Below are 18932 nucleotides of genomic sequence, written 5' to 3'. Positions count from 1 at the left end.
TTAAAGCATTTTACTTAAGATAGAATATCTGATGGTCCAAATGTAGTGATTTGTGGTGTAATGCTATGTGTCTTTTGGCTTTATGGTATAGTTTTGTCAACATGGTGACCATTAGTCACATTTGACTGCTGTGGAATGTTTTGTATGGCAAATGTGTTGCTGATTAGTCAATAAATAAAACACTGATTGGTCATTGGCTAGGCAGGAAGTATAGGCGGGACAAAGAGGAGAATAAAGCTGGGAAGTGGAAGGCTGAGTCAGAGAGAGAGACACTGCCAGCCACCATGATGACAAACAGCATGTGAAGATGCTGGTAAGCCACGAGCCATGTGGCAAGGTATAGATTAATGGAAATTTTATAATTGTAACCAATATAAGTCTCTGTGTTTACTTGGTCGGGTCTGAGTGGCTGTGGGACTGGCAGGTGAGAGAGATTTGTCCTGAGTGTGGGCCAGGCAGGAAAACTTTAGCTACATTTGACTTTGTTCACATCAGCTGTGACTAGTGCATTTTTCACCTTTAATTCAACTAAAAACTGATTTTCAATTTAAATATTTAGATTAGCCTCTTTTTCTTTGATTATTATCATTACACACATATATGTATACATATATACACACAACCTCCCCAGTCTGGTTTTGTTGTTTGTGTGTATATGGTTTCAGGGCTGACCAGTTTGTACTGGATAACCAACTGGGGGACTCGTCCCTGGGAGTGACTAAGTCTCCTTGTTTCAGCAGTCATTCATTGCCTGTAGTTCTTTGTCTAGGAGTGAGACCCCAGGAGATTTCCCCCTACTGAACAAGCATGTCTGTCGATAATGTCATTGTTCAGGTGTTGTCTATGTGGCATTTCTAGAAGAGGCAGTTCTCACTGCAGACTTCCTGGCTCTTCCATGTGTTCTCTGAGCCATAGATGCAGAAGCTGTAGTACAGATGTATCCACTGGGGCTGGGCTTCCCACAATCCAGGAAGAAATGAAATGGCTAAGTAGTACCTCAAAAAGTGTTCATCATCCTCAGCAATTAGAGAAATGCAAATTAAAACAGTGTGAGATTTCATCTTACCCCAGTTAGAAGGGCAAAGATCAGCGAAACAATGAACAACCATGCTAGAGGGGGTGGGGAAAGGGAATCCATGGTGCAGCCATTCTAGAAGTCATTATGGAGAATCCCAACAACAGTAAAAATAAACCTACCATATGACCCAGCTATGCCACTTCTTGGCATCTGATCAAAGGACTCCACATCCTAAAGTCTACAGCTACTTGCTCAGCCACGTTCATTGATGCCTTTTTCACAGTAGTTAGGAAATGGAAACAGCCTAAATGTACTTCAGCCAATGTGTGGATAAAGAGAATATAGCACATATGCACTATGAAATTCAGCTGTAAGGAAAAATGAAATCATGCAAATTGCAAGTAAATGGATGGAACTAGAAAAGATTATATTAAGTGAGGTAGCCCAGACCAAGAAAGACAAATACTGCATGTTCTCGCTCATCTGCAGTTCCTAGTTCCACATCTTCAGAAGTCAGGGGCTTGAGAGGAGAAGAGCAGGATGCGGGCTGTGAAGTACTTGCTCTGGAGCTTCTTTTACTCAGCCTAGTTTGAGCTGTTGATGTGAAGTGTGGGCTGGAGGAACAGCTCAGCGGGTAAAGGACTCTGCACCAACTCTGACGACCTGAGTCTTGAAAGTTGTTCTCTGACCCACGTGTACTCGTTGACCTGGCACCTGTAATCATGCACACATTCTCTCCCTCTCCCTCTCCCTCTCCCTCTCCCTCTCCCTCTCTCCCCTCTCTTTCTCTCTCTCTCTCATGTGCATGCTTAAAAACAACAAAAACCAAACCAAACAACAACAACAACAACAACACCACCACCACTTGGCTTCAAGACTTCAAGTGGAAAGACTGTCGTTTTCCCTGTCCAGAAACCCTTCCACAGGTGATTTAAGAAAGCATAAAACTTAATCCGAGGTTGTATAATGGAGGCATTCTTCTCTGCTTTGTTCTCCTTTTCATCCAACGTGAGTTAGTTCTTTATATATACTTTTTATTAAAAACATTTTTCATACAATATATTCTGATTATTGTTTCCCTCTCCATGACCCTTCTAGATCCTGCCCATATCCTCACCCACCCACTCCACACCTTCTTTCTCTCTCTTTAGAGAACAAGCAAACAAACAAACCAGAACCAACAAAAAGAAAGAAAGAAGGAGAGAAAGAAAGAAAGAAAGAAAGGGCACAAGAATCTCACACAGAACCCATAAAAACACTAAATTGGAAACCATAATGTTCAAGCAGAAATCAAGTAAGATTAAAAATGCCCAAACAAAGCCATATGAGACAAAAGTCTACAAAAATAACATCGAGTTCATTTCGTGTTGGTCATCTACTGCTGAGCCTGAGGCCGCCCTTAAGTGTGGTTTATATACCCATTGAGACTCCGTTGAAGAAAACCCAGTTTTCATTTGCAAACAGATGACAACTGGAGATAGCTTCTTGGTTGGGATGGGAGGTCTTGTTTACTTCCCTGTCTCAGTGCTCGAACCCCACGGACTTGAGCCTCTGCAGGCACTGTGCATGCTGCCACAGTCTCTGAGATCATATGTGTGTCCATCCGTTGTGTCTGGAAGACACTGTTTCCTTGGAGTCATCCATCCCCTCTGGCTCTTGCAATCTTTCTGCCTCCTCTTCCTCATAACTCCCTGAGCCCTGAAGGGAGGGGTTTGACGAGACACACCATTTGGGACTGAGTGTCCCAAAGTCTCTCAGTCTCTGCATATTGTTCAGTTGTGGGTCTCTTTGTTAGTTCCCATCTAGTGCAAGAGGAAGCTCCTCTGGTGATGTCTGCGTGAGACACTGATCTGAGTCAATTCTAATCCCGCTCATCCAGTGTTGGCGCTAACTTGATGAATGTTGTTGATCTTCAAAGTCCTCCTTTTTACCTGTGTTCTCTTTTGTAAACCTTAAACTTGTACTGCTGTGGGATGGTCTGTATGTCAAATGTGTTGCTGATTGGTCAATGAATAAATCACTGATTGGTCAGTGGCTAGGCAGGAAGTATAGGCGGGACTAACAGAGAGGAGAATTGAGAGAACAGGAAGGTGGGTGGGGGAGACACTGCCAGCCGCCATCAGGACAAGGAAGATGTAAAGTACCGGTAAGCCACAAGCCACGTGGCAAAGTATAGATTAATAGAAATGGATTAATTTAAGCTGTAAGAACAGTTAGCAAGAAGCCTGCCACGGCCATACAGTTTGAAACCAATATAAGTCTCTGTGTTTACTTTGTCGGGTCTGAGCGGTTGTGGGACTGGCGGGTGGCAGAGATTTGTCCTGACTGTGGGCCAGGCAGGAAAACTTTAGCTACATTGTACTGAGACTTTTGATTATTAAAGGTAAAGATTTTGATCAATTTCACTTTACAGCTGTTGGTTCAAAATCGGTACAAGTCAGTCCAGCCCCAGTGTGCTAGGAAAAGAACCAAATAAGCCAAAAACTCCAGGCAGGTCCTATGGAAGCACAGACATTTTTTTTTTTTTTAATTTTATTAAAACATTTTTTTTTAATTTTTTTTCTTTTTTTTAAAATTTATTTTAATTTATTTTGCAATACAATTCAGTTCTACATATCGGTCACGGATTCCCTTGTTCTCCCCCCTCCCGTCCCCCTCACCTTCCCCCCAAGGCCCCCCCCCATTCCCATCTCCTCCAGGGCAAAGCCTTCCCCACAGACTGAGGTCAACCTGGTAGACTCAGTCCAGGTAGGTCTAGTCCCCTCCTCCCAGGCCAAGCCAAACAATCCTGCATAGGCCCCAGGTTTCAAACAGCCAACTCATGCAATGAGCACAAGATCTGGTCCCACTGCCTGGATGCCTCCCAAACAGATCAAGCCAATCAACTGTCTCACCCATTCGGAGGGCCTGATCCAGTGTGGACCCCTCAGCCATTGGTTCATAGTTCATGTGTTTCCATTCATTTGGCTATTTGTCCCTAGCACAGACATTTTAAGAGTTATGAAGTAAACTCTTGTTTATCCCAGTTTCACATATTGCTATTATTTAAAAATGGTATGTGTGTTAGAAACGATTACAGAAAGCTCCAGGAGATGGAGAAGTGTTAAGGGATGGCACCTCGTGTGCTTCCTGCAGCTCCGGGGGAGAAGCCTGCCTTGTTCCTTTACCCACTGTGACGAGGTAATCAGGGGCAACTATTGCTGTACTGGAAACACTGGGCTGTCAGAGACTGCCTTAAGTTCTCTAGCTGTGTGTAATAAACGGCTTAATATTCATGCAAGGTCATTCTCTATTACATCTAAAAATGCTGCCAATGCAGCAACCTTTAACATTTGAAAGTGTAATGTTGGGGGCCTAGCAGGTGGGGGCTGCTGCTAACCCGGATAACCTGAGCTTGATTAACAGAACCCCCGTAGTCAAAGCAGACAACTGATTCTACAAGCCTTCTGCTGACTTCTACATGTATGCCATGCACACACACACAAGCACACACACACACACACACACAAAATAAATTAATAAATGTAAAAGATAACCTTTTAAATTAAATAAGGGCATAAATAAAAGCAGCAACTAAAGTATGAATAAATGGATGTTTCTAGTATATAATACTAATTCTTAAAAATTTTATGTACATGTATGTGTCTGTTTGAGTATATGTCATATATGTAGGTGCCCACAGAAGCCTGAAAGTTGTAAGACTCCCTGAATCTGGAGTCGTGAGCTGTGTGCTGTGGGTTCTGCAAAGCAAACTCTGGTCCTCTAAAAGAGCAGTTAGCACTCTTAACCACTGAGTCATCTTTCCAGCCCTAGAAATTAAAAAAACAAACAAACAAAACCTTCATGTAATAGGCTTTTTTTTGGACTGCCAGCCCCCAAATCATGACACAGAGACTTATTATTATGAATGCTCAGCCTTAGCTTAGTCTTGTTTTTAACTAGCTTTTTTTTTTTTTTAACTTAAATCAACCCATTTCTATTAATCTCTGTGCTGCCTGGAGGCTGGTTTACCTCAACATACTTTCCATCCTGTTTTTCTGCTTCCTCCATCTCTGGCTGGCTGGCATCCTTTTTCTCTTTGCCCACCAGCCCCACCTATCCCTTCTCTGCCCAGCTATTGGACATTCAGCTTTTTATTAGACCAATCAGGTACCTTAGGCAGGTATGGAAAAACAACAACACATCCTTACATAGTTAAACAGATGCAACACATCTTTACATAGTTAAACAAATATTCTATTCCACAACACCTTCATTTTTATTTTATGTATTTTCTTGCATGTATGTCTGTGTACTACATGTGTGCTGTACTGTGGTGGCCAGAAGAGAGTGTTGGATCCCCTGGGACTGGAGTTACAGATTGCGTGAGCTGCCATGTTGCTGCTGGGAATCAAACCTGGGTCATTTTAACCACTGAACTATCTTTTTAGCCATAATAGTAGTAATTCTTTAAATTAAAAATTCTTTAAATTATCCTTAAAAAGAATGATCAAATACCCTGTCATGCTTAGTTTTTTTAATTAGTGCTTGAAAATTTCATTCAATGTGTTTTGATCACATTCACCCCTCCTTCAGCTCCTTCCAGATACACCAACCCTTCCATATCTACCCAAATTTATGTCACTTTTTTTTATATATATCCATGAAGTTCAATTTCTGCTGCTCATATATTCCTGATGCGTGGCCTTTAGCTGGAAAATGCTCAACTTACTAGGAGATATACTCTACAAGAAAACCAACTCTGCCTCTCCTAGCAGCTATCAATTGCCAATAGCTTCTTGGCTAAGGATGGGACTTCTTGTTTACCTCCCCTCTCCATGTTGGAATTTGTCTGGCTAAGCTTGCACAGGTCCTGTCTATATAGACTGTCGTAACTGCTGTGAGTTCAAACGTGCAGCTGCCCCTCTTATGTCCAGTAAAGGATAAGATGTGGGGGTTGGAGATTTAGCTCAGTGGTAGAGCACTTGCCTAGCAAGCTCAAGGCCCTGGGTTCAGTCCTCAGCTCTGAAAAAAAAAGGATAAAATGTGTTGGAGTATAAAGAGAAATAATTTGTTTTACAAAAGATGTTTATGTTTTTGTTAATGGTTTATTTGTTTATTTATTTATGCTGGGGGTGGAACCCAGGGCCTCAGTCATGCTTGGCAAGTGCTCTGCACTAAACTCCATCTCCAGCCCTAATAGTACTTTTAAAGAGTTGTAGTTTACTTTTAGAAACCACATATGAGACTGGAAACACGTGAGTTGGTGAATTAGTATCATTTTCATGAAATGTTAGGCCTGTTGCATTCCAGTAGACACATATTAAGAAGATATAATTTAAGTCAAATGGACTTTTTTTGTTTAACTTGAACTTTTTAGTTTTTTGATAATTTCATACATGAGACTGCATTTTTATCATTTTTACCCCCTTTCCCCATACATCTCCTACCACACACTTATACTTCCTCTCAAATTCATGACCTCTTCTTTAATTTTTTTTTTTTTTTTTTTTTTTTTTTTTTTTTTTTTTTTTTTTTTTTTGGTTTTTCGAGACAGGGTTTCTCTGTGTAGCTTTGCGCCTTTTCCTGGAACTCACTTGGTAGCCCAGGCTGGCCTTGAACTCACCGAGATCCGCCTGGCTCTGCCTCCCGAGTGCTGGGATTAAAGGCGTGCGCCACCACCGCCCGGCTTCTTCTTTAATTTTTATTGTTTCACACACACACACACACACACACACACACACACCATATTGAATCTATCTAGTGTTGCTCTTCTGTATGTATACTTAAGGCTGAACACTTGATATTAGATAACCAATCAGGGAGCTTGTCCATGGAGAAAACTGATTCTGCTTCTCTCAGCAACCAGTGTTTGCCTGTAGCTCTTCATCTAGGGTGGGGTCTTACGAAATCTCCCTTATCCATTTTGGTATGTCAGCTTGTATCGTTATTATGCAAGTCTTGTTTTGGCAAGACCTATATTGTTGAGGTTTCACAGGTACCGTTTGCCTAGAAGACACAATCTTGCAGCAGATGTGGTGGACTTCTGGCTCTTACAATCTTTCTGCCACCTCTTCTGTGATCCCCCCCCCATCTTCAGGTATAGGAGTTGCAATGTGGATATATCATTTGGGGTTAGGTTTCCCACGGTTGGTCAGTTATTCTCCACATTTAACCAATCATGATCTCTATAAAAATTTCCTTTGCCAAGAACAAGGACAAGTACTTAGAATACAGTTATTGATTGTATTGGTTTGGGAAAATGGCGGGGTCTAGGGTCTCTATAACCTCTCTAGCCAGTACTAGTTGTTTAATTAGACCTTAAATCTAATTAGAGAGCTGTTGGTTACCCACAAGATAAAAGCACCACTATTGCACTATCAAGGACATCTTGTTGGGTTGGACATTATTGTGGTTCACAAGCTTTACAGCTGGTAGCACTGTTGATTGCTTTTTCTTTTGGCCACTTGCATAGCACCTTCTGATACTGTGAGAGCTAGTCCTCAGGTACAAGGCTTCAAGGGCAGTTCTAGCTAGGTTCTTCTAAGGTCAGTGTTTGAACTGTGTGGTGTGAGTTTCTTTTTGAGTCAGGGCCTCTTGTAGCATAGGCTAACCTTAAACATGTATCTGAGACTGGCCTTGAACTCCTGGACTTCTTGCTTTACCTTTTTGTTTTGGTTTTTCAAGACAGGGTTTCTCTGTGTAGCTTTGGAGCCTGTGCTGGAACTTGCTCTGTAGACCAGGCTGCCTTTGAACTCACAGAGATCCACCTGCCTCAGCCTCCCGAGAGCTGGGATTAAAGGAGTGAGCCACCACCGCCCGGCTTTGCCTTACCTTTTTAAGAGGCATGTGCCACCATGCCCAATGGTCAATAACTAACATAGAATATGAATATTATATTAGTGAATTATATAAATAATGCTTGGAGTTCTTTTTTGTTTCTCTCAAGTGGATGTTGTATGTGAGAGAAACGGCGATTACCTACTCCATCTACTGACTTAAAATGCAGAGTCAAATATACCATCATCCTTTTTATTTGCTGTACCTGTCAGTATGAAAAATGGCTTGCCCAAGAGTCAGTCACCTATACTCACTCACTCACTATTTTTTCTTGGACCCACAGAATTATCTCAAGCTGTGGTGGATGCAGGAGCAATTCCTCTTTTAGTTCTTTGTATCCAGGAGCCAGAAATTGCTTTGAAAAGGATTGCTGCCTCTGCCCTCAGTGATATTTCCAAGCATTCTCCAGAGTTAGCACAGACAGTGGTGGATGCTGGAGCTATTGCTCACTTAGCCCAGATGATCCTCAACCCTGATGCAAAATTGAAGGTAATGAAACTAGGGTTAAGAGACAGACAAGCCAGTGCTTTTATAGTCTAAGAAAATGAAAATATGTACATATTGATGTTATATAGTAAAAAGAATTAATAAATATAATTGAAAGCATACAAATATGTTATGTAGTTAGTCTTTTAATATATGAAAATAGTGCTATAAGGATTATACAGTAAAGATATGATTGGGAAAACTGTGTTTCATTTGTTCTGCTGCTTAGATTAAAAAACACCACAACCAAAGCAACGTGGGGGAAGAAGGGTTTCTTTAGTCTACAGGGTAGAGTCCATCACTGAGGGAAGCCAGGGCAGGAGCTCATGGCTGGAAACTAGAGGCAGGAACTGTACTGGAGACCACAGAGGAAAGCTGATTACTGGCCCGCTTTCCTGCTTGCTCCTTTCTTATACAGCCCAGATGTACCTGCCTAGGGATGGCATTGCCCACAGTGAGTTGAAGCCTCCTACGTCAATTAGCAACTAAGAAACTGCCTCACAGATATGTCCATAGGCCAATCCAATCTGTTCAGTTCTTCATTTAATGTTCTCTCTTCCCAGGTGACTGTAGGTTTGTGTCAAGTTGACAGCTGAAGCTAACTATGACATTCCATTCTTGTCAACTATGACATATAAGCACATCATGTTAAACCGTAACCTTTTCTTTCTTGTTTGTCCCTCAGATCTAACATTAATATAATATATTAATATATTATAAATATAGAACAACTCCTAAAGTCCCATAACCTTCAGAAACTCCAACACTTTAAAACTTCACTGTCACTTTAAAAATCCAGAGTCTCCTAACTGTGGGCTCCTGTAAAAAATGTCACTTACTTTTCTTATTCCAAGATGGAAAAACCAGGGCACATCAGAGCAAAGCAAAACCAAACTCCTACAGTATAGCTCAGTGCCTGATATCTTTGATTGACTCCTGGTCTTCTGGTCTCCAAAGGTACTTCCCCAGCTCTGCCGTCCGCAGCACACACAGCTTGTCTGGTAGGCGCAGGCCAGCTTCACTCCACACCTGCCCTGTCCTTTGTAGCTCCAATATGCTGGAGTCTCTGCTGGAACTGAGGCTGTCTCTTCACTGATGGCCTCTCCTGGCTTCTTCAGTAATTCCGACCCTGCCCCATGGTGCCCAGCCTCAGCTTTGCCCAATGACCCCTTCAGTCCTAAGGCTTCCACTGCAGTGAAAGCTGCGCCTTCACCAATAGCTTCCTGGCCTCCCCTCAGGGAGGCTCTAACCCTTCCACACAATGCCACACCTCAACTGCTCTCCGTGATTTCTTCATGCCTATGAAGCACTGCATGGGAATATTATAAGTCTTTTAAAACTACATCTGAATTATAAGGTAGACTATTGGATTCTGTATAATGTTTCTTTTTTTCTTTCCTCAACAGCGTCAAGTCCTTTCAGCTCTCAGTCAAATTGCAAAGCATTCTGTGGACTTGGCAGAGATGGTTGTTGAAGCAGAGATTTTCCCAGTTGTGCTCACCTGTCTGAAGGACAAAGATGAATATGTGAAGAAGAATGCTTGTACTTTAATTAGAGAGATTGCAAAACATACGCCCAAGGTAAAAACAAACCAACAGCGGAAAGTGAACTTCAGGTTGCAATTATACTTAGTTTTAGCGAGCACCAGTATTCCTGGCCCCTGCCCACAAGATGACTGCAGTCCCCCTCTCTCAGGTGGTGACACTCACAAGGCAACTTGTACATTGCTGAATGGTCTGCAGGCTGTAAAATGCCCTCCAGTGGAGAACCACTGGATTGTATAATGTAGTTGGAGTTTAAAATCTAGCTTCTAATCACTTCTAGTTTTCCATTTCTAGGTGTAGGGACTGTGGGCCTCTGCCATCCCTAGCATTTTATGTCAGCTAGGAGCAATGAAATGATATGTTACATTTCTAGGTTGGTTCAGACCACAAAGATCCCCTGGCCTGTATCAGTACTGTAGATTTACATGGGAAAAACAAACACAAAGAAAACCTGTGTTCATTCTGAAGTTTTACCTTTTCTGTACAAGCATTGCTTAACCACTTTTAATAATAAATTACACATAAATTTATTACACATTGTGCTTCATTGATCTTTATTTGCATGAGATTTTCCATAACTGAAGTAAGCTCAGCTTACTAGTCACTGCCAGCAAAGGGGCAAGTGGGTTAGACTATTCCAAGTGTCTGAGCTTTCAGCCATTAATATTAGCTGAGTAATTAGCTAGTTATGAGCTAGCTCTAAGCTTAGTGTCTAGGTGAAGGATTTTAACATCCACTACAACAGGGATAAAGCTTGTCCCATTGATGAGAAGAAAACTGAACTACAGAATAAGGTTCCTCTCAGTGAGTGTACCTGTAAACAGCAAGAGTGTTATACTTGTGTACCTCTTTAGAAAGTACAATAGTTTCTCTCAGTCATATTTCAATTTTATCAGTTTTATTTTAAGTCCTAAATAAAGTGTGGTCAATAAAGATCATCTTACGTTATCTGGGCTTTTCTTTTTTCCTCAGCTTTCTCAGCTGATTGTTAATGCAGGAGGTGTGGCTGCCATGATTGACTGCATCGGGTCCTGCAAAGGGAATATACGGCTGCCTGGCATCATGATGCTGGGTTACGTGGCCGCTCACTCTGAGAACCTGGCCATGGCGGTGATCATCTCCAAGGTGTGTGCTCTTCACTGGTGGTGATGTAGTTGGCTGTTCTATAGTGGAACCATAAATGGATGTTCTCCATCAGAAGAGAAAAAAACAACTGAACAGAGCAAAACTCACCCATTTTCCCAGTTGTTTTACTGTTGAATTCAGTGCTTGTCTCCTACAGTGAACCTTGAAGAAAGGTTGAAGTAATAGAAAATGTTGTCCTATTCAGTGTCTGGTATCAATAATTATTACCACCTTTGAGTATTACAGTTATATGTGTATATATATATGGATATTAATTTGCCTATTTACAAACATGCAAAGCACACTGTGGTTAAAAACATCATAGCTGGATTGTGGTACATGCCTTTAATCCTAGCACTTGGATCTCATGAGTTCCAAGTCAGGTGGGTCTTCATAGTCAGACCCTGTCTTAACAAACCAAACAGAACAAAACCAAGTAAAAAAAACCCATCATAAACGATTTGACCATTAATCATTTTCTCTGTTCTCAGTGGTCTCTGCGTGCCTCCCTTCCTGTCGCTTGGCTGTGGAGAGCACAGGCCTCTCAGAACAGGTTTCCTTCCTCAGGTCCAGGTTGACAGCGCACACGGCGGCCGACAGCAGTGTTTGCTCTTGTTTCTTTGCTCTGGGGGATATTTTTATTTTTATTTTTTGACTTATATCAATCTAAGACTTCGTATAAACTCACAATGTAGTGCAGCCTGGGGCCATAGTAGATGCTCATAAAATATGTTGGTGCAAAAATATCGATCTCCTGAAGAATGCTTCAGAGGCTGTGTGATCACAGTGTGTGGTGAGCTTCTGAGGTGTCTGGTCTCGGCAGCACACAGGACTTGCTGCTGTGTGTTAAATAGGAACGTGAGTGCTTTACCATTCCACTGATCAGAATATGAGCAGCCTCTGCCCTTCTATCCTGCTCTTCTGCTGCTGTTCTTACGTTATCACAGGTGTTGATAGTGACTAGAGGAGTTGCTGCAAGCTTTTGACAAGGGTCTTTGCTCTTGGTTTCCACGTGGGGACAGTGATGAAAGTGCAGCAATTGCTGACTCCTGGGCTCCAGCTCAAGCAACCAGGAAGCATCCCCTCGGCTGCCAGCTTTTCCTTTGGTTTTTCAGTTTCTTAGAGATCAAAGTGGTGGCAGTAGTTTGAGACAAAGCACAAAGCCGCATAGCACTCTCCTTGTCCTAGTGACAATGCTTATTTTTTTTAAACTGCTTTTTGTTTGTTTGTTTGGTTTTTGCCAGGCAGTAGTGGTGCATACCTTTAATCCCAGCACTTGGAAGGCTGCATCAGGCAGATCGCTGTGAGTTCAAGGCCAGCCTGATCTACATAGTGAGTTCCAGGAAAGCCTGGGCTACACAGAGAAACCCTGTCTCAAAAAACAAACAAACAAAAAACCATTTTTAAAAATTTTTGAGATTATAATGTAATTACATCATTTCCCCCTTCTGCAGACCAATTTTCTAATCCCAAATAGTCAGCCCTGAAAACATATACATACAAGCAAAATTACACCAATGGGGTAGATGTATTTATGTATTTAGGAATACACACATGCATGCACACATACACACATACACACATTAACAGCAATTAATGAAAAAAGAGACCATGGCCCCCATGGTACTGGACCAGGCCCTCTGGATACTTGAGACAGTTGTTTAGCTTGAACTGTTTGGGAGGTCCCCATGCAGGGGGATCGGGATTTGTCCCTGGTGCTTGAGCCGGCTTTTTGGAGCCTAGTGCCTGAGGTGTCACACCTTGCACAGCCTTGGTGCAGGGAGGAGGGGCTTGGACCTGCCTCAGCTGAGTGTACCAAGATCTGCTGACTCCCCATGGGAGACCTTGCCTTGGAGGAGGTGGGAATGGGGGGTGGGTTGGGGGGTAGGAAGAGGGAGGGGGAATCTGTGGTTGGCATGAAAAATGAATAGAAAATCTCATAATAATAATAATAATAATAATAATAATAATAACAATAATAATAACAATAAAAGAGACCATGAATTTGAAGGAGAGCAAGGAGGGTTGTGTGGGAAAGTTTGGAGGGAGGAAAGGGGAGGGGAAACGATGCCCAGTGTTCAACGGCAGTCTGTAACTCTGTGTCATGGCACATTCGTAACCAGTGAGCCTGTAAGGCAGAGCTGGGACTGGGTCCATGAGCTGTCTCCCTTCCCTCTTCTGCCTCTGTCTGGTTAAATCTACAAGGATGTGCTCTTTAGAGCATCACTTCACTCTGAAGAAGGTCTGAGCTTATGTATTGGTGGCCGCAGTGTGTAGTTGTAGGAAAGAACAGATGGAAAATTATGGTAGGTCTCTTCAGGAAACTGAACTGTAACCTAATAATTTTAACCTTTACCTGGTGTCATGGCCTTCTGATACTGAGAGATTTTCTTTCTTTTTTTTTTTTGGTACTGAATTTGGGGTAAAGTCTCAAATTAGAAAAATATGCTCACCAAGAGTCTGGAATTAGAATTTATTTTCCTTTGATACATGAACTGTGATGTGTTTGAGATATTCTAGGTAGTTACGTTTTTATTATTAGTTAACATTAATGCTTAAGATATAAAATGTAAGCATGTTCTACTAGTATAACAAAAGGATTCATTCCTGCTGAGGCATTCAATCATGTTAGGATGAGCAAAACTGGAATTAAGTTGACATAAGTAAATAAATAAATAAATAGATAAATAAATAAGTTCTACTTCAAGAAAGATATTAGTGGGATATATTCCACTTGCCCATATTATTAAATTTTTATTCTATCATAGTAATGTTGTTCTCAGATTTACTGTAATTGGTGAAAATTAATGTGGTGTGTGTGTGTGTGTGTGTGTGTGTGTGTGTGTGTGTTGATGAAGATTGAACTCAGGGTTGCACATATGCTAGACCAGGGCTCTTGGCTATATCCTCAGTCCTTGGTTAACTTTTTTAAAAAAATATTTATTTATGTATTTTATGTACATGAGTATGTATGTCTGCATGTATGCCTGCACATCAGAAGAGGACATCAAATCCCACTATAGATGGCCGTGAACCACCATGTGGGTGCTGGGAATTGAATTTAGGACCTCTGGAAGAACAGCCAGTGCTCTTCACTGCTGAATCATCTCTCCAGCTCCGCATTGTTAACATTTTAAACAAGGAAAAATAAGGGCTTTACGATCCTAAACAGTTTTAGTTGGTCACAGTAGTGTTGCTTTTTGCCTGGTGTGTGGCATGTGTTGTTCCTTTGAATGTCCCTCCATTGGGGAGTAAAAACTATTAGAGATACAAGGATAATTAAGTTAGCTTGTTACAGATAATTAATACAATTTGATTCTAGCCACATAACTGACTTAAATGGCAGGCCTGATGATGTGCTGTTACTTGAATCACTCAGGAGGAAGGGATGAAGGCCAAAATGACTTACTTAGTTGTCTGAGAGACAGGGTAGATTCTACAAGTCTGCTCTAGATTTGTATTTAACACTTGCTCTTTGGGTCCCTGGCAGGGTGTACCCCAGTTGTCAATCTGCCTCTCAGAAGAACCAGAAGATCACATTAAGGCTGCTGCTGCCTGGGCCTTAGGACAGCTGGGAAGACACACGCCGGAGCATGCCAGGGCTGTGGCGGTCACAAACACGCTGCCAGTTCTGCTTTCTTTGTACATGTCACCGGAGAGCTCTGAGGACTTGCAGGTGAAAGTGAGTATTTAGTCTTTATGGTTTGAGAAGATGGGTTATATAGGACTAGTTCTTTTTTGATGTCTGATTTAAAATCTTCTAATTTTCTGATGGACAATGTTGTTTTTCTGAAACAAGAAATGAATTTAAAGTCGTGTGGTGGTACACACTTACAGTCCCAGTACTCCAAAGACAGAAGAGGGGTGGAAGAGTTCACTTGTCTCTGGCTACATAGAGACTCCAAGGCCAGCCTGGGCTACGTGAGACCCTGTCTTGAAAATCAAAAGAATTGAGATCACTTTCCTTTAAAAATGGATTAACCATGTGTTTTAAAAAACACTCTCTATAGATATCAAGTTGTTTATAAAATCAATGTTTTTAGTCTATATTTCTGTTGATATTTTCTATGAAGAATTATTTTCATGCAATCTTATTAAAATTTTTATTATGTTTGTCTTATTATTTGTGCATGTGTGTATTTGTGTGCACGTGCACACCGTGGTGTATATGGGGAGGCCAGAGAACAACATGTGGGGTTGGTTCTCTCCTTCCATTGTGTTCAGTGTTCAGTGTTCAGTGTTCCCTGCAGATTGAACCCAGGTTTTCAGACTTGGCAGCAAGTGCCTGGACTCATTGAGCCATCTCATCAGCCCCAGATTTCCTTCCTCATGTGTTTGAGTTTATCAAATGTGGCTTATTTAACAGAAATTAAGTATCTGCTTTCAGCAGCTTCTCTTTATATTAAACTGAAAAATGAACTGTTGTCAGTCCTGATATTAACAGTACAAAATCTTCCTCAGACTTCAGTTCCTCTGAGCATCTTGTTGAAGGGGCTCTTCCATTTTCCCCCTTCTTCTCTAAAGTCTCTTGGATTATATCAACTGCTGTTTTATAGATTTAGAATTGAGTTTGGTCAACTCTGTTTGATTTGACACTATCTTGCTGGGGAAGAGTGCATCTGAAAACATCAAGAACTGTTTTGTGGTATTTTAATTTGTTATTCTGGCAATTCTCAAACTAGAAGGCCATGCTGAAGTGCATTTTGCCCAAAAGGCATGCCACTATTTTTGTTATGGTTTCTATTGCTGTGAAAAAACAATGTGATCAAAAGCAATTTAGGGAAGAAAGGATTTATTTGGCTTATCTAGTTTGGGTCATAGCCCATTGAGGGAGAGAGTTCAAGGCATAAACCTGGAGGCAGGAAATGAAGCAGAAGACATGATGGATCCCTGATTACTGGCTTGCTCCTCATGGCTTGCTCAGCTTGATTTTTGTTTTTACAACTTAGGACCACCTGCCTAAGGCTGGCACCATGCACAATAGGCTGGGCTCTCCCACATCAATCAAGAAAATGCCTGATGGACTTGCCTATAGACCTATCGTATGGAGCCACTTTTCTCAACCAAGATCCCTCTTCCCAAATGACTTTAGCTTATGTCAAGTGACATAAAAGTAACCAATACAATCACCTTCTATAAACACTCCTTAATCCATAATTGGGTCCAATCTGGGAGAATCAGAGAGCAGCTTGTTAGCATTTCTCCCATGGTGTCACATGATATTACTTTCTGTCTGCACCTGTCTTATTCCAAACACTTCAATAAAAACTGAAGTATTTTGTCTGATAAGCCTATCTATGTATATTATAAAAATATTTGTTTTCATTTGTTTTGGTTTAGAAGCATCAATATTAAATCTTTTATTTTAGTCTGCCTTTGGAACAGTTAGTTTCAAAACTATTTCTAGAATACTTGTTATTATTTAGTATCTATTGTGTTCACAGTTCTTATTTCATTTTTAGAAGCTTTATTGAGTATAATTCATATACCATTCATTTTACCCATTTAAAGTATGTAACTAAAATGGTATTCATTATACTTACAGAATTGCAATCATCACCAAAGATTAATTTAAGAACCTCTGTATTTCAATCTGTAGACCCAAATAGGTTATGTTAAGAGTAGGGATGTTGGGGAGACACAGGGATCTCCCTGGGGGGGATAGAATGGATTTTATGAGTGGACTGGGGACAAATGGGGATGGGAGTGGGGGAATCAGGTGGTGGTGGGGGAATGGGACAGAAGGAGAGAGCACTGGGAGAGACAGTTGGGGTTGGGGGGCACTTGGGGGTGATGTGGAAACCTAATACAATGGAAACTTCCTAGAATTACTATGAGGACTCATAGTAATGGAGGATACAGAGTCTCAAGTGGCCAACTCTTGTAGCCAGAGGAGGCTTCCAGTGGCAAGGCTAGGTTACATTCAACTGGGTTGTTGCCCAAAGGGGGCTCATGGAAGTCCCCAAACAACCCAGGCTGCTGCCAAGACAAACTGATTTCAGGGCCCCATTGCTGAGGACAATACCGGCATAACTCACTGAAGTTGAGCTGGTACCTACATGGAACCCTGGCCCCTAAGTTCTAGTCTCTTTGATGGATCAAAGACCTCAACATAAAGTCATATGCTCTGAACTCGATAGAAGAGAAACTAGGGAATAGCCTTGAATGCATCAGCACAGGAGATGACTTTCTGATTAGAACACCAATAATTCAGGCAATAAGATCAATGATTAATAATGGACCTCATGAAACTGAAAAGGTTCTGTAAGGCACAGGACACCATCATTAGAACAAAACAGCAGCCTACAGAATGGGAAAAGATTTTTACCAACTCCACATCTGATAAAGGACTAATATCAATGAGCTCCAGGAGTCCAGTCGAAGAGAGGGAAGAGGAATTATATGAGCAAAGGGGGTTAAGATCATGATGGGGAAACCTACAGAGACAACTGAACCAAGCTCATGGGAACTCACGAACTTTAGACCGATAGCTGTGGAACCTGTATGGGACTGGACTAGACCCTCTGCATATGGGAGACAGTTGTGTAGCTGGGTCTGTTTGAGGGGCCTCTGGCAGTGTGATCAGGATCTATCCCTGGTGCATGAGATGGCTTTCTGGATCCCATTACCTATGGCTGGACACCTTTCTCAACCTTGATGCAGGGGAGGGTGGATGTTGGTCCTGCCTCAATTGAATGTACCAGGCTTTGCTGTCCCCTGAAAGGGAGAACTTATCCTTTTGGAGGAGGGGATGGGGGGGCAGGGTGGGGGAAGGTGGGGATTGGAAGCAGCAGAAGGAGGGATGAGAAGGGGATCTGTGGTTGGTATGTAAAATGAATAAAATTTTTTTTAAATAAAAAAATCTCTTTGAAAACAAAACAACAACAACAACAAAAGAATGCAAGAAACCAGATGCCAAAAAACCAAATATCCAAATTTAAAAATGGGATACAGATCTAAACAAAGAATTCTCAATAGAGGAAACTCAATTGGCTGAGAAACACTTAAAGAAATGTTCCACATTTTAGCCATGAGGGAAATGCAAATCAAAGCTACTTTGAGATTCTATCTTATACCTGTCAGAATAGCTAAGATCAACAACACAAATAACAGCTCATGCTGGTGAGGATGTGGAGCCAGGGGAACATTCCTCCATTGCTGATGGGAGTGCAAACTTGTACAGTCACTATGGAAATCAATATGGTGGTTCCTCAGAAAGTTGGGAATTGATTTACTCAAGATTTAGCTATGCCACTCTTGGGCATATACCCAAAGGATGCTCCATCCTACCACAAGGACACTTGTTCAACCATGTTCATTGTGGCTTTATTCGTAATAGCCAGAAACTGGAAACAACCTAGATGTCTCTCAACAGAAGAATATCCACAATTGAGTATCAGCTGTTAAAAAATGACATCATGAAATTTGCAGCCAAATGAATAGAACTAGAAAAAAATCATCCCGAGTGAGGTAACTCAGACCCAGAAAGACAAATATGATCAGTGTCTTATCCAGTCATCATCAGAGAGGCTTCCTTTGGCAGCTTATATTATCAAAAGTGGAATTGTTGAGTTACTGGTAACACTGCTTAACATAGTAAGGAACCACTAAAATATTTTTCAGTCATAACTGCACCATTTTACGTTCCCACTAGCTAATTAGGAGTGTCCTGGTTTTGTTCACGCTCACCACTATCAGTATTTGCTTGTTTATTTTTGATGGTTGTCATTTTGTGGTTTTGATTGGAATTTGCTTAGTGGTCAATAATGTTTAGAATATCTTCATATACTTACTGCCATTGATATGCATTCTTGGAGAAATGTCCATTCAGCTCTTTTGTCATTATTATTATTAATAGTTTGTAGTGATGGAAATATAATTCAGGGTCTTGCTCATGTTAGGTAAGCCTTCTGCTATATTAAAAGCCCTCGCATCTGAAA

General features: G+C 41.4%; 1 protein-coding gene across 4 annotated transcripts in view; it reads left to right on the top strand.

The window, feature by feature from the left end:
• The window catches only part of LOC128111728 (sperm-associated antigen 6), a 157703-nt gene that overhangs the window by 88785 nt on the left and 49986 nt on the right, over nucleotides 1–18932 (top strand). For all 4 annotated transcript variants that reach the window (XM_052739983.1, XM_052739982.1, XM_052739984.1 and 1 more), the window contains 4 exons: nucleotides 8121–8326; nucleotides 9730–9903; nucleotides 10840–10992; nucleotides 14483–14674. In XM_052739983.1, coding sequence (XP_052595943.1) covers nucleotides 8121–8326; nucleotides 9730–9903; nucleotides 10840–10992; nucleotides 14483–14674 — 725 coding nt within the window. The remainder of the gene's footprint in view (nucleotides 1–8120; nucleotides 8327–9729; nucleotides 9904–10839; nucleotides 10993–14482; nucleotides 14675–18932) is intronic.

Source organism: Peromyscus californicus, unplaced genomic scaffold (genome assembly GCF_007827085.1).
Source record: "Peromyscus californicus insignis strain IS unplaced genomic scaffold, ASM782708v3 Scaffold_16__1_contigs__length_79575227, whole genome shotgun sequence".
NCBI classification, from domain to species: Eukaryota; Metazoa; Chordata; class Mammalia; order Rodentia; family Cricetidae; genus Peromyscus; species Peromyscus californicus.
This window is presented reverse-complemented; position numbering and strand designations above follow the sequence as displayed.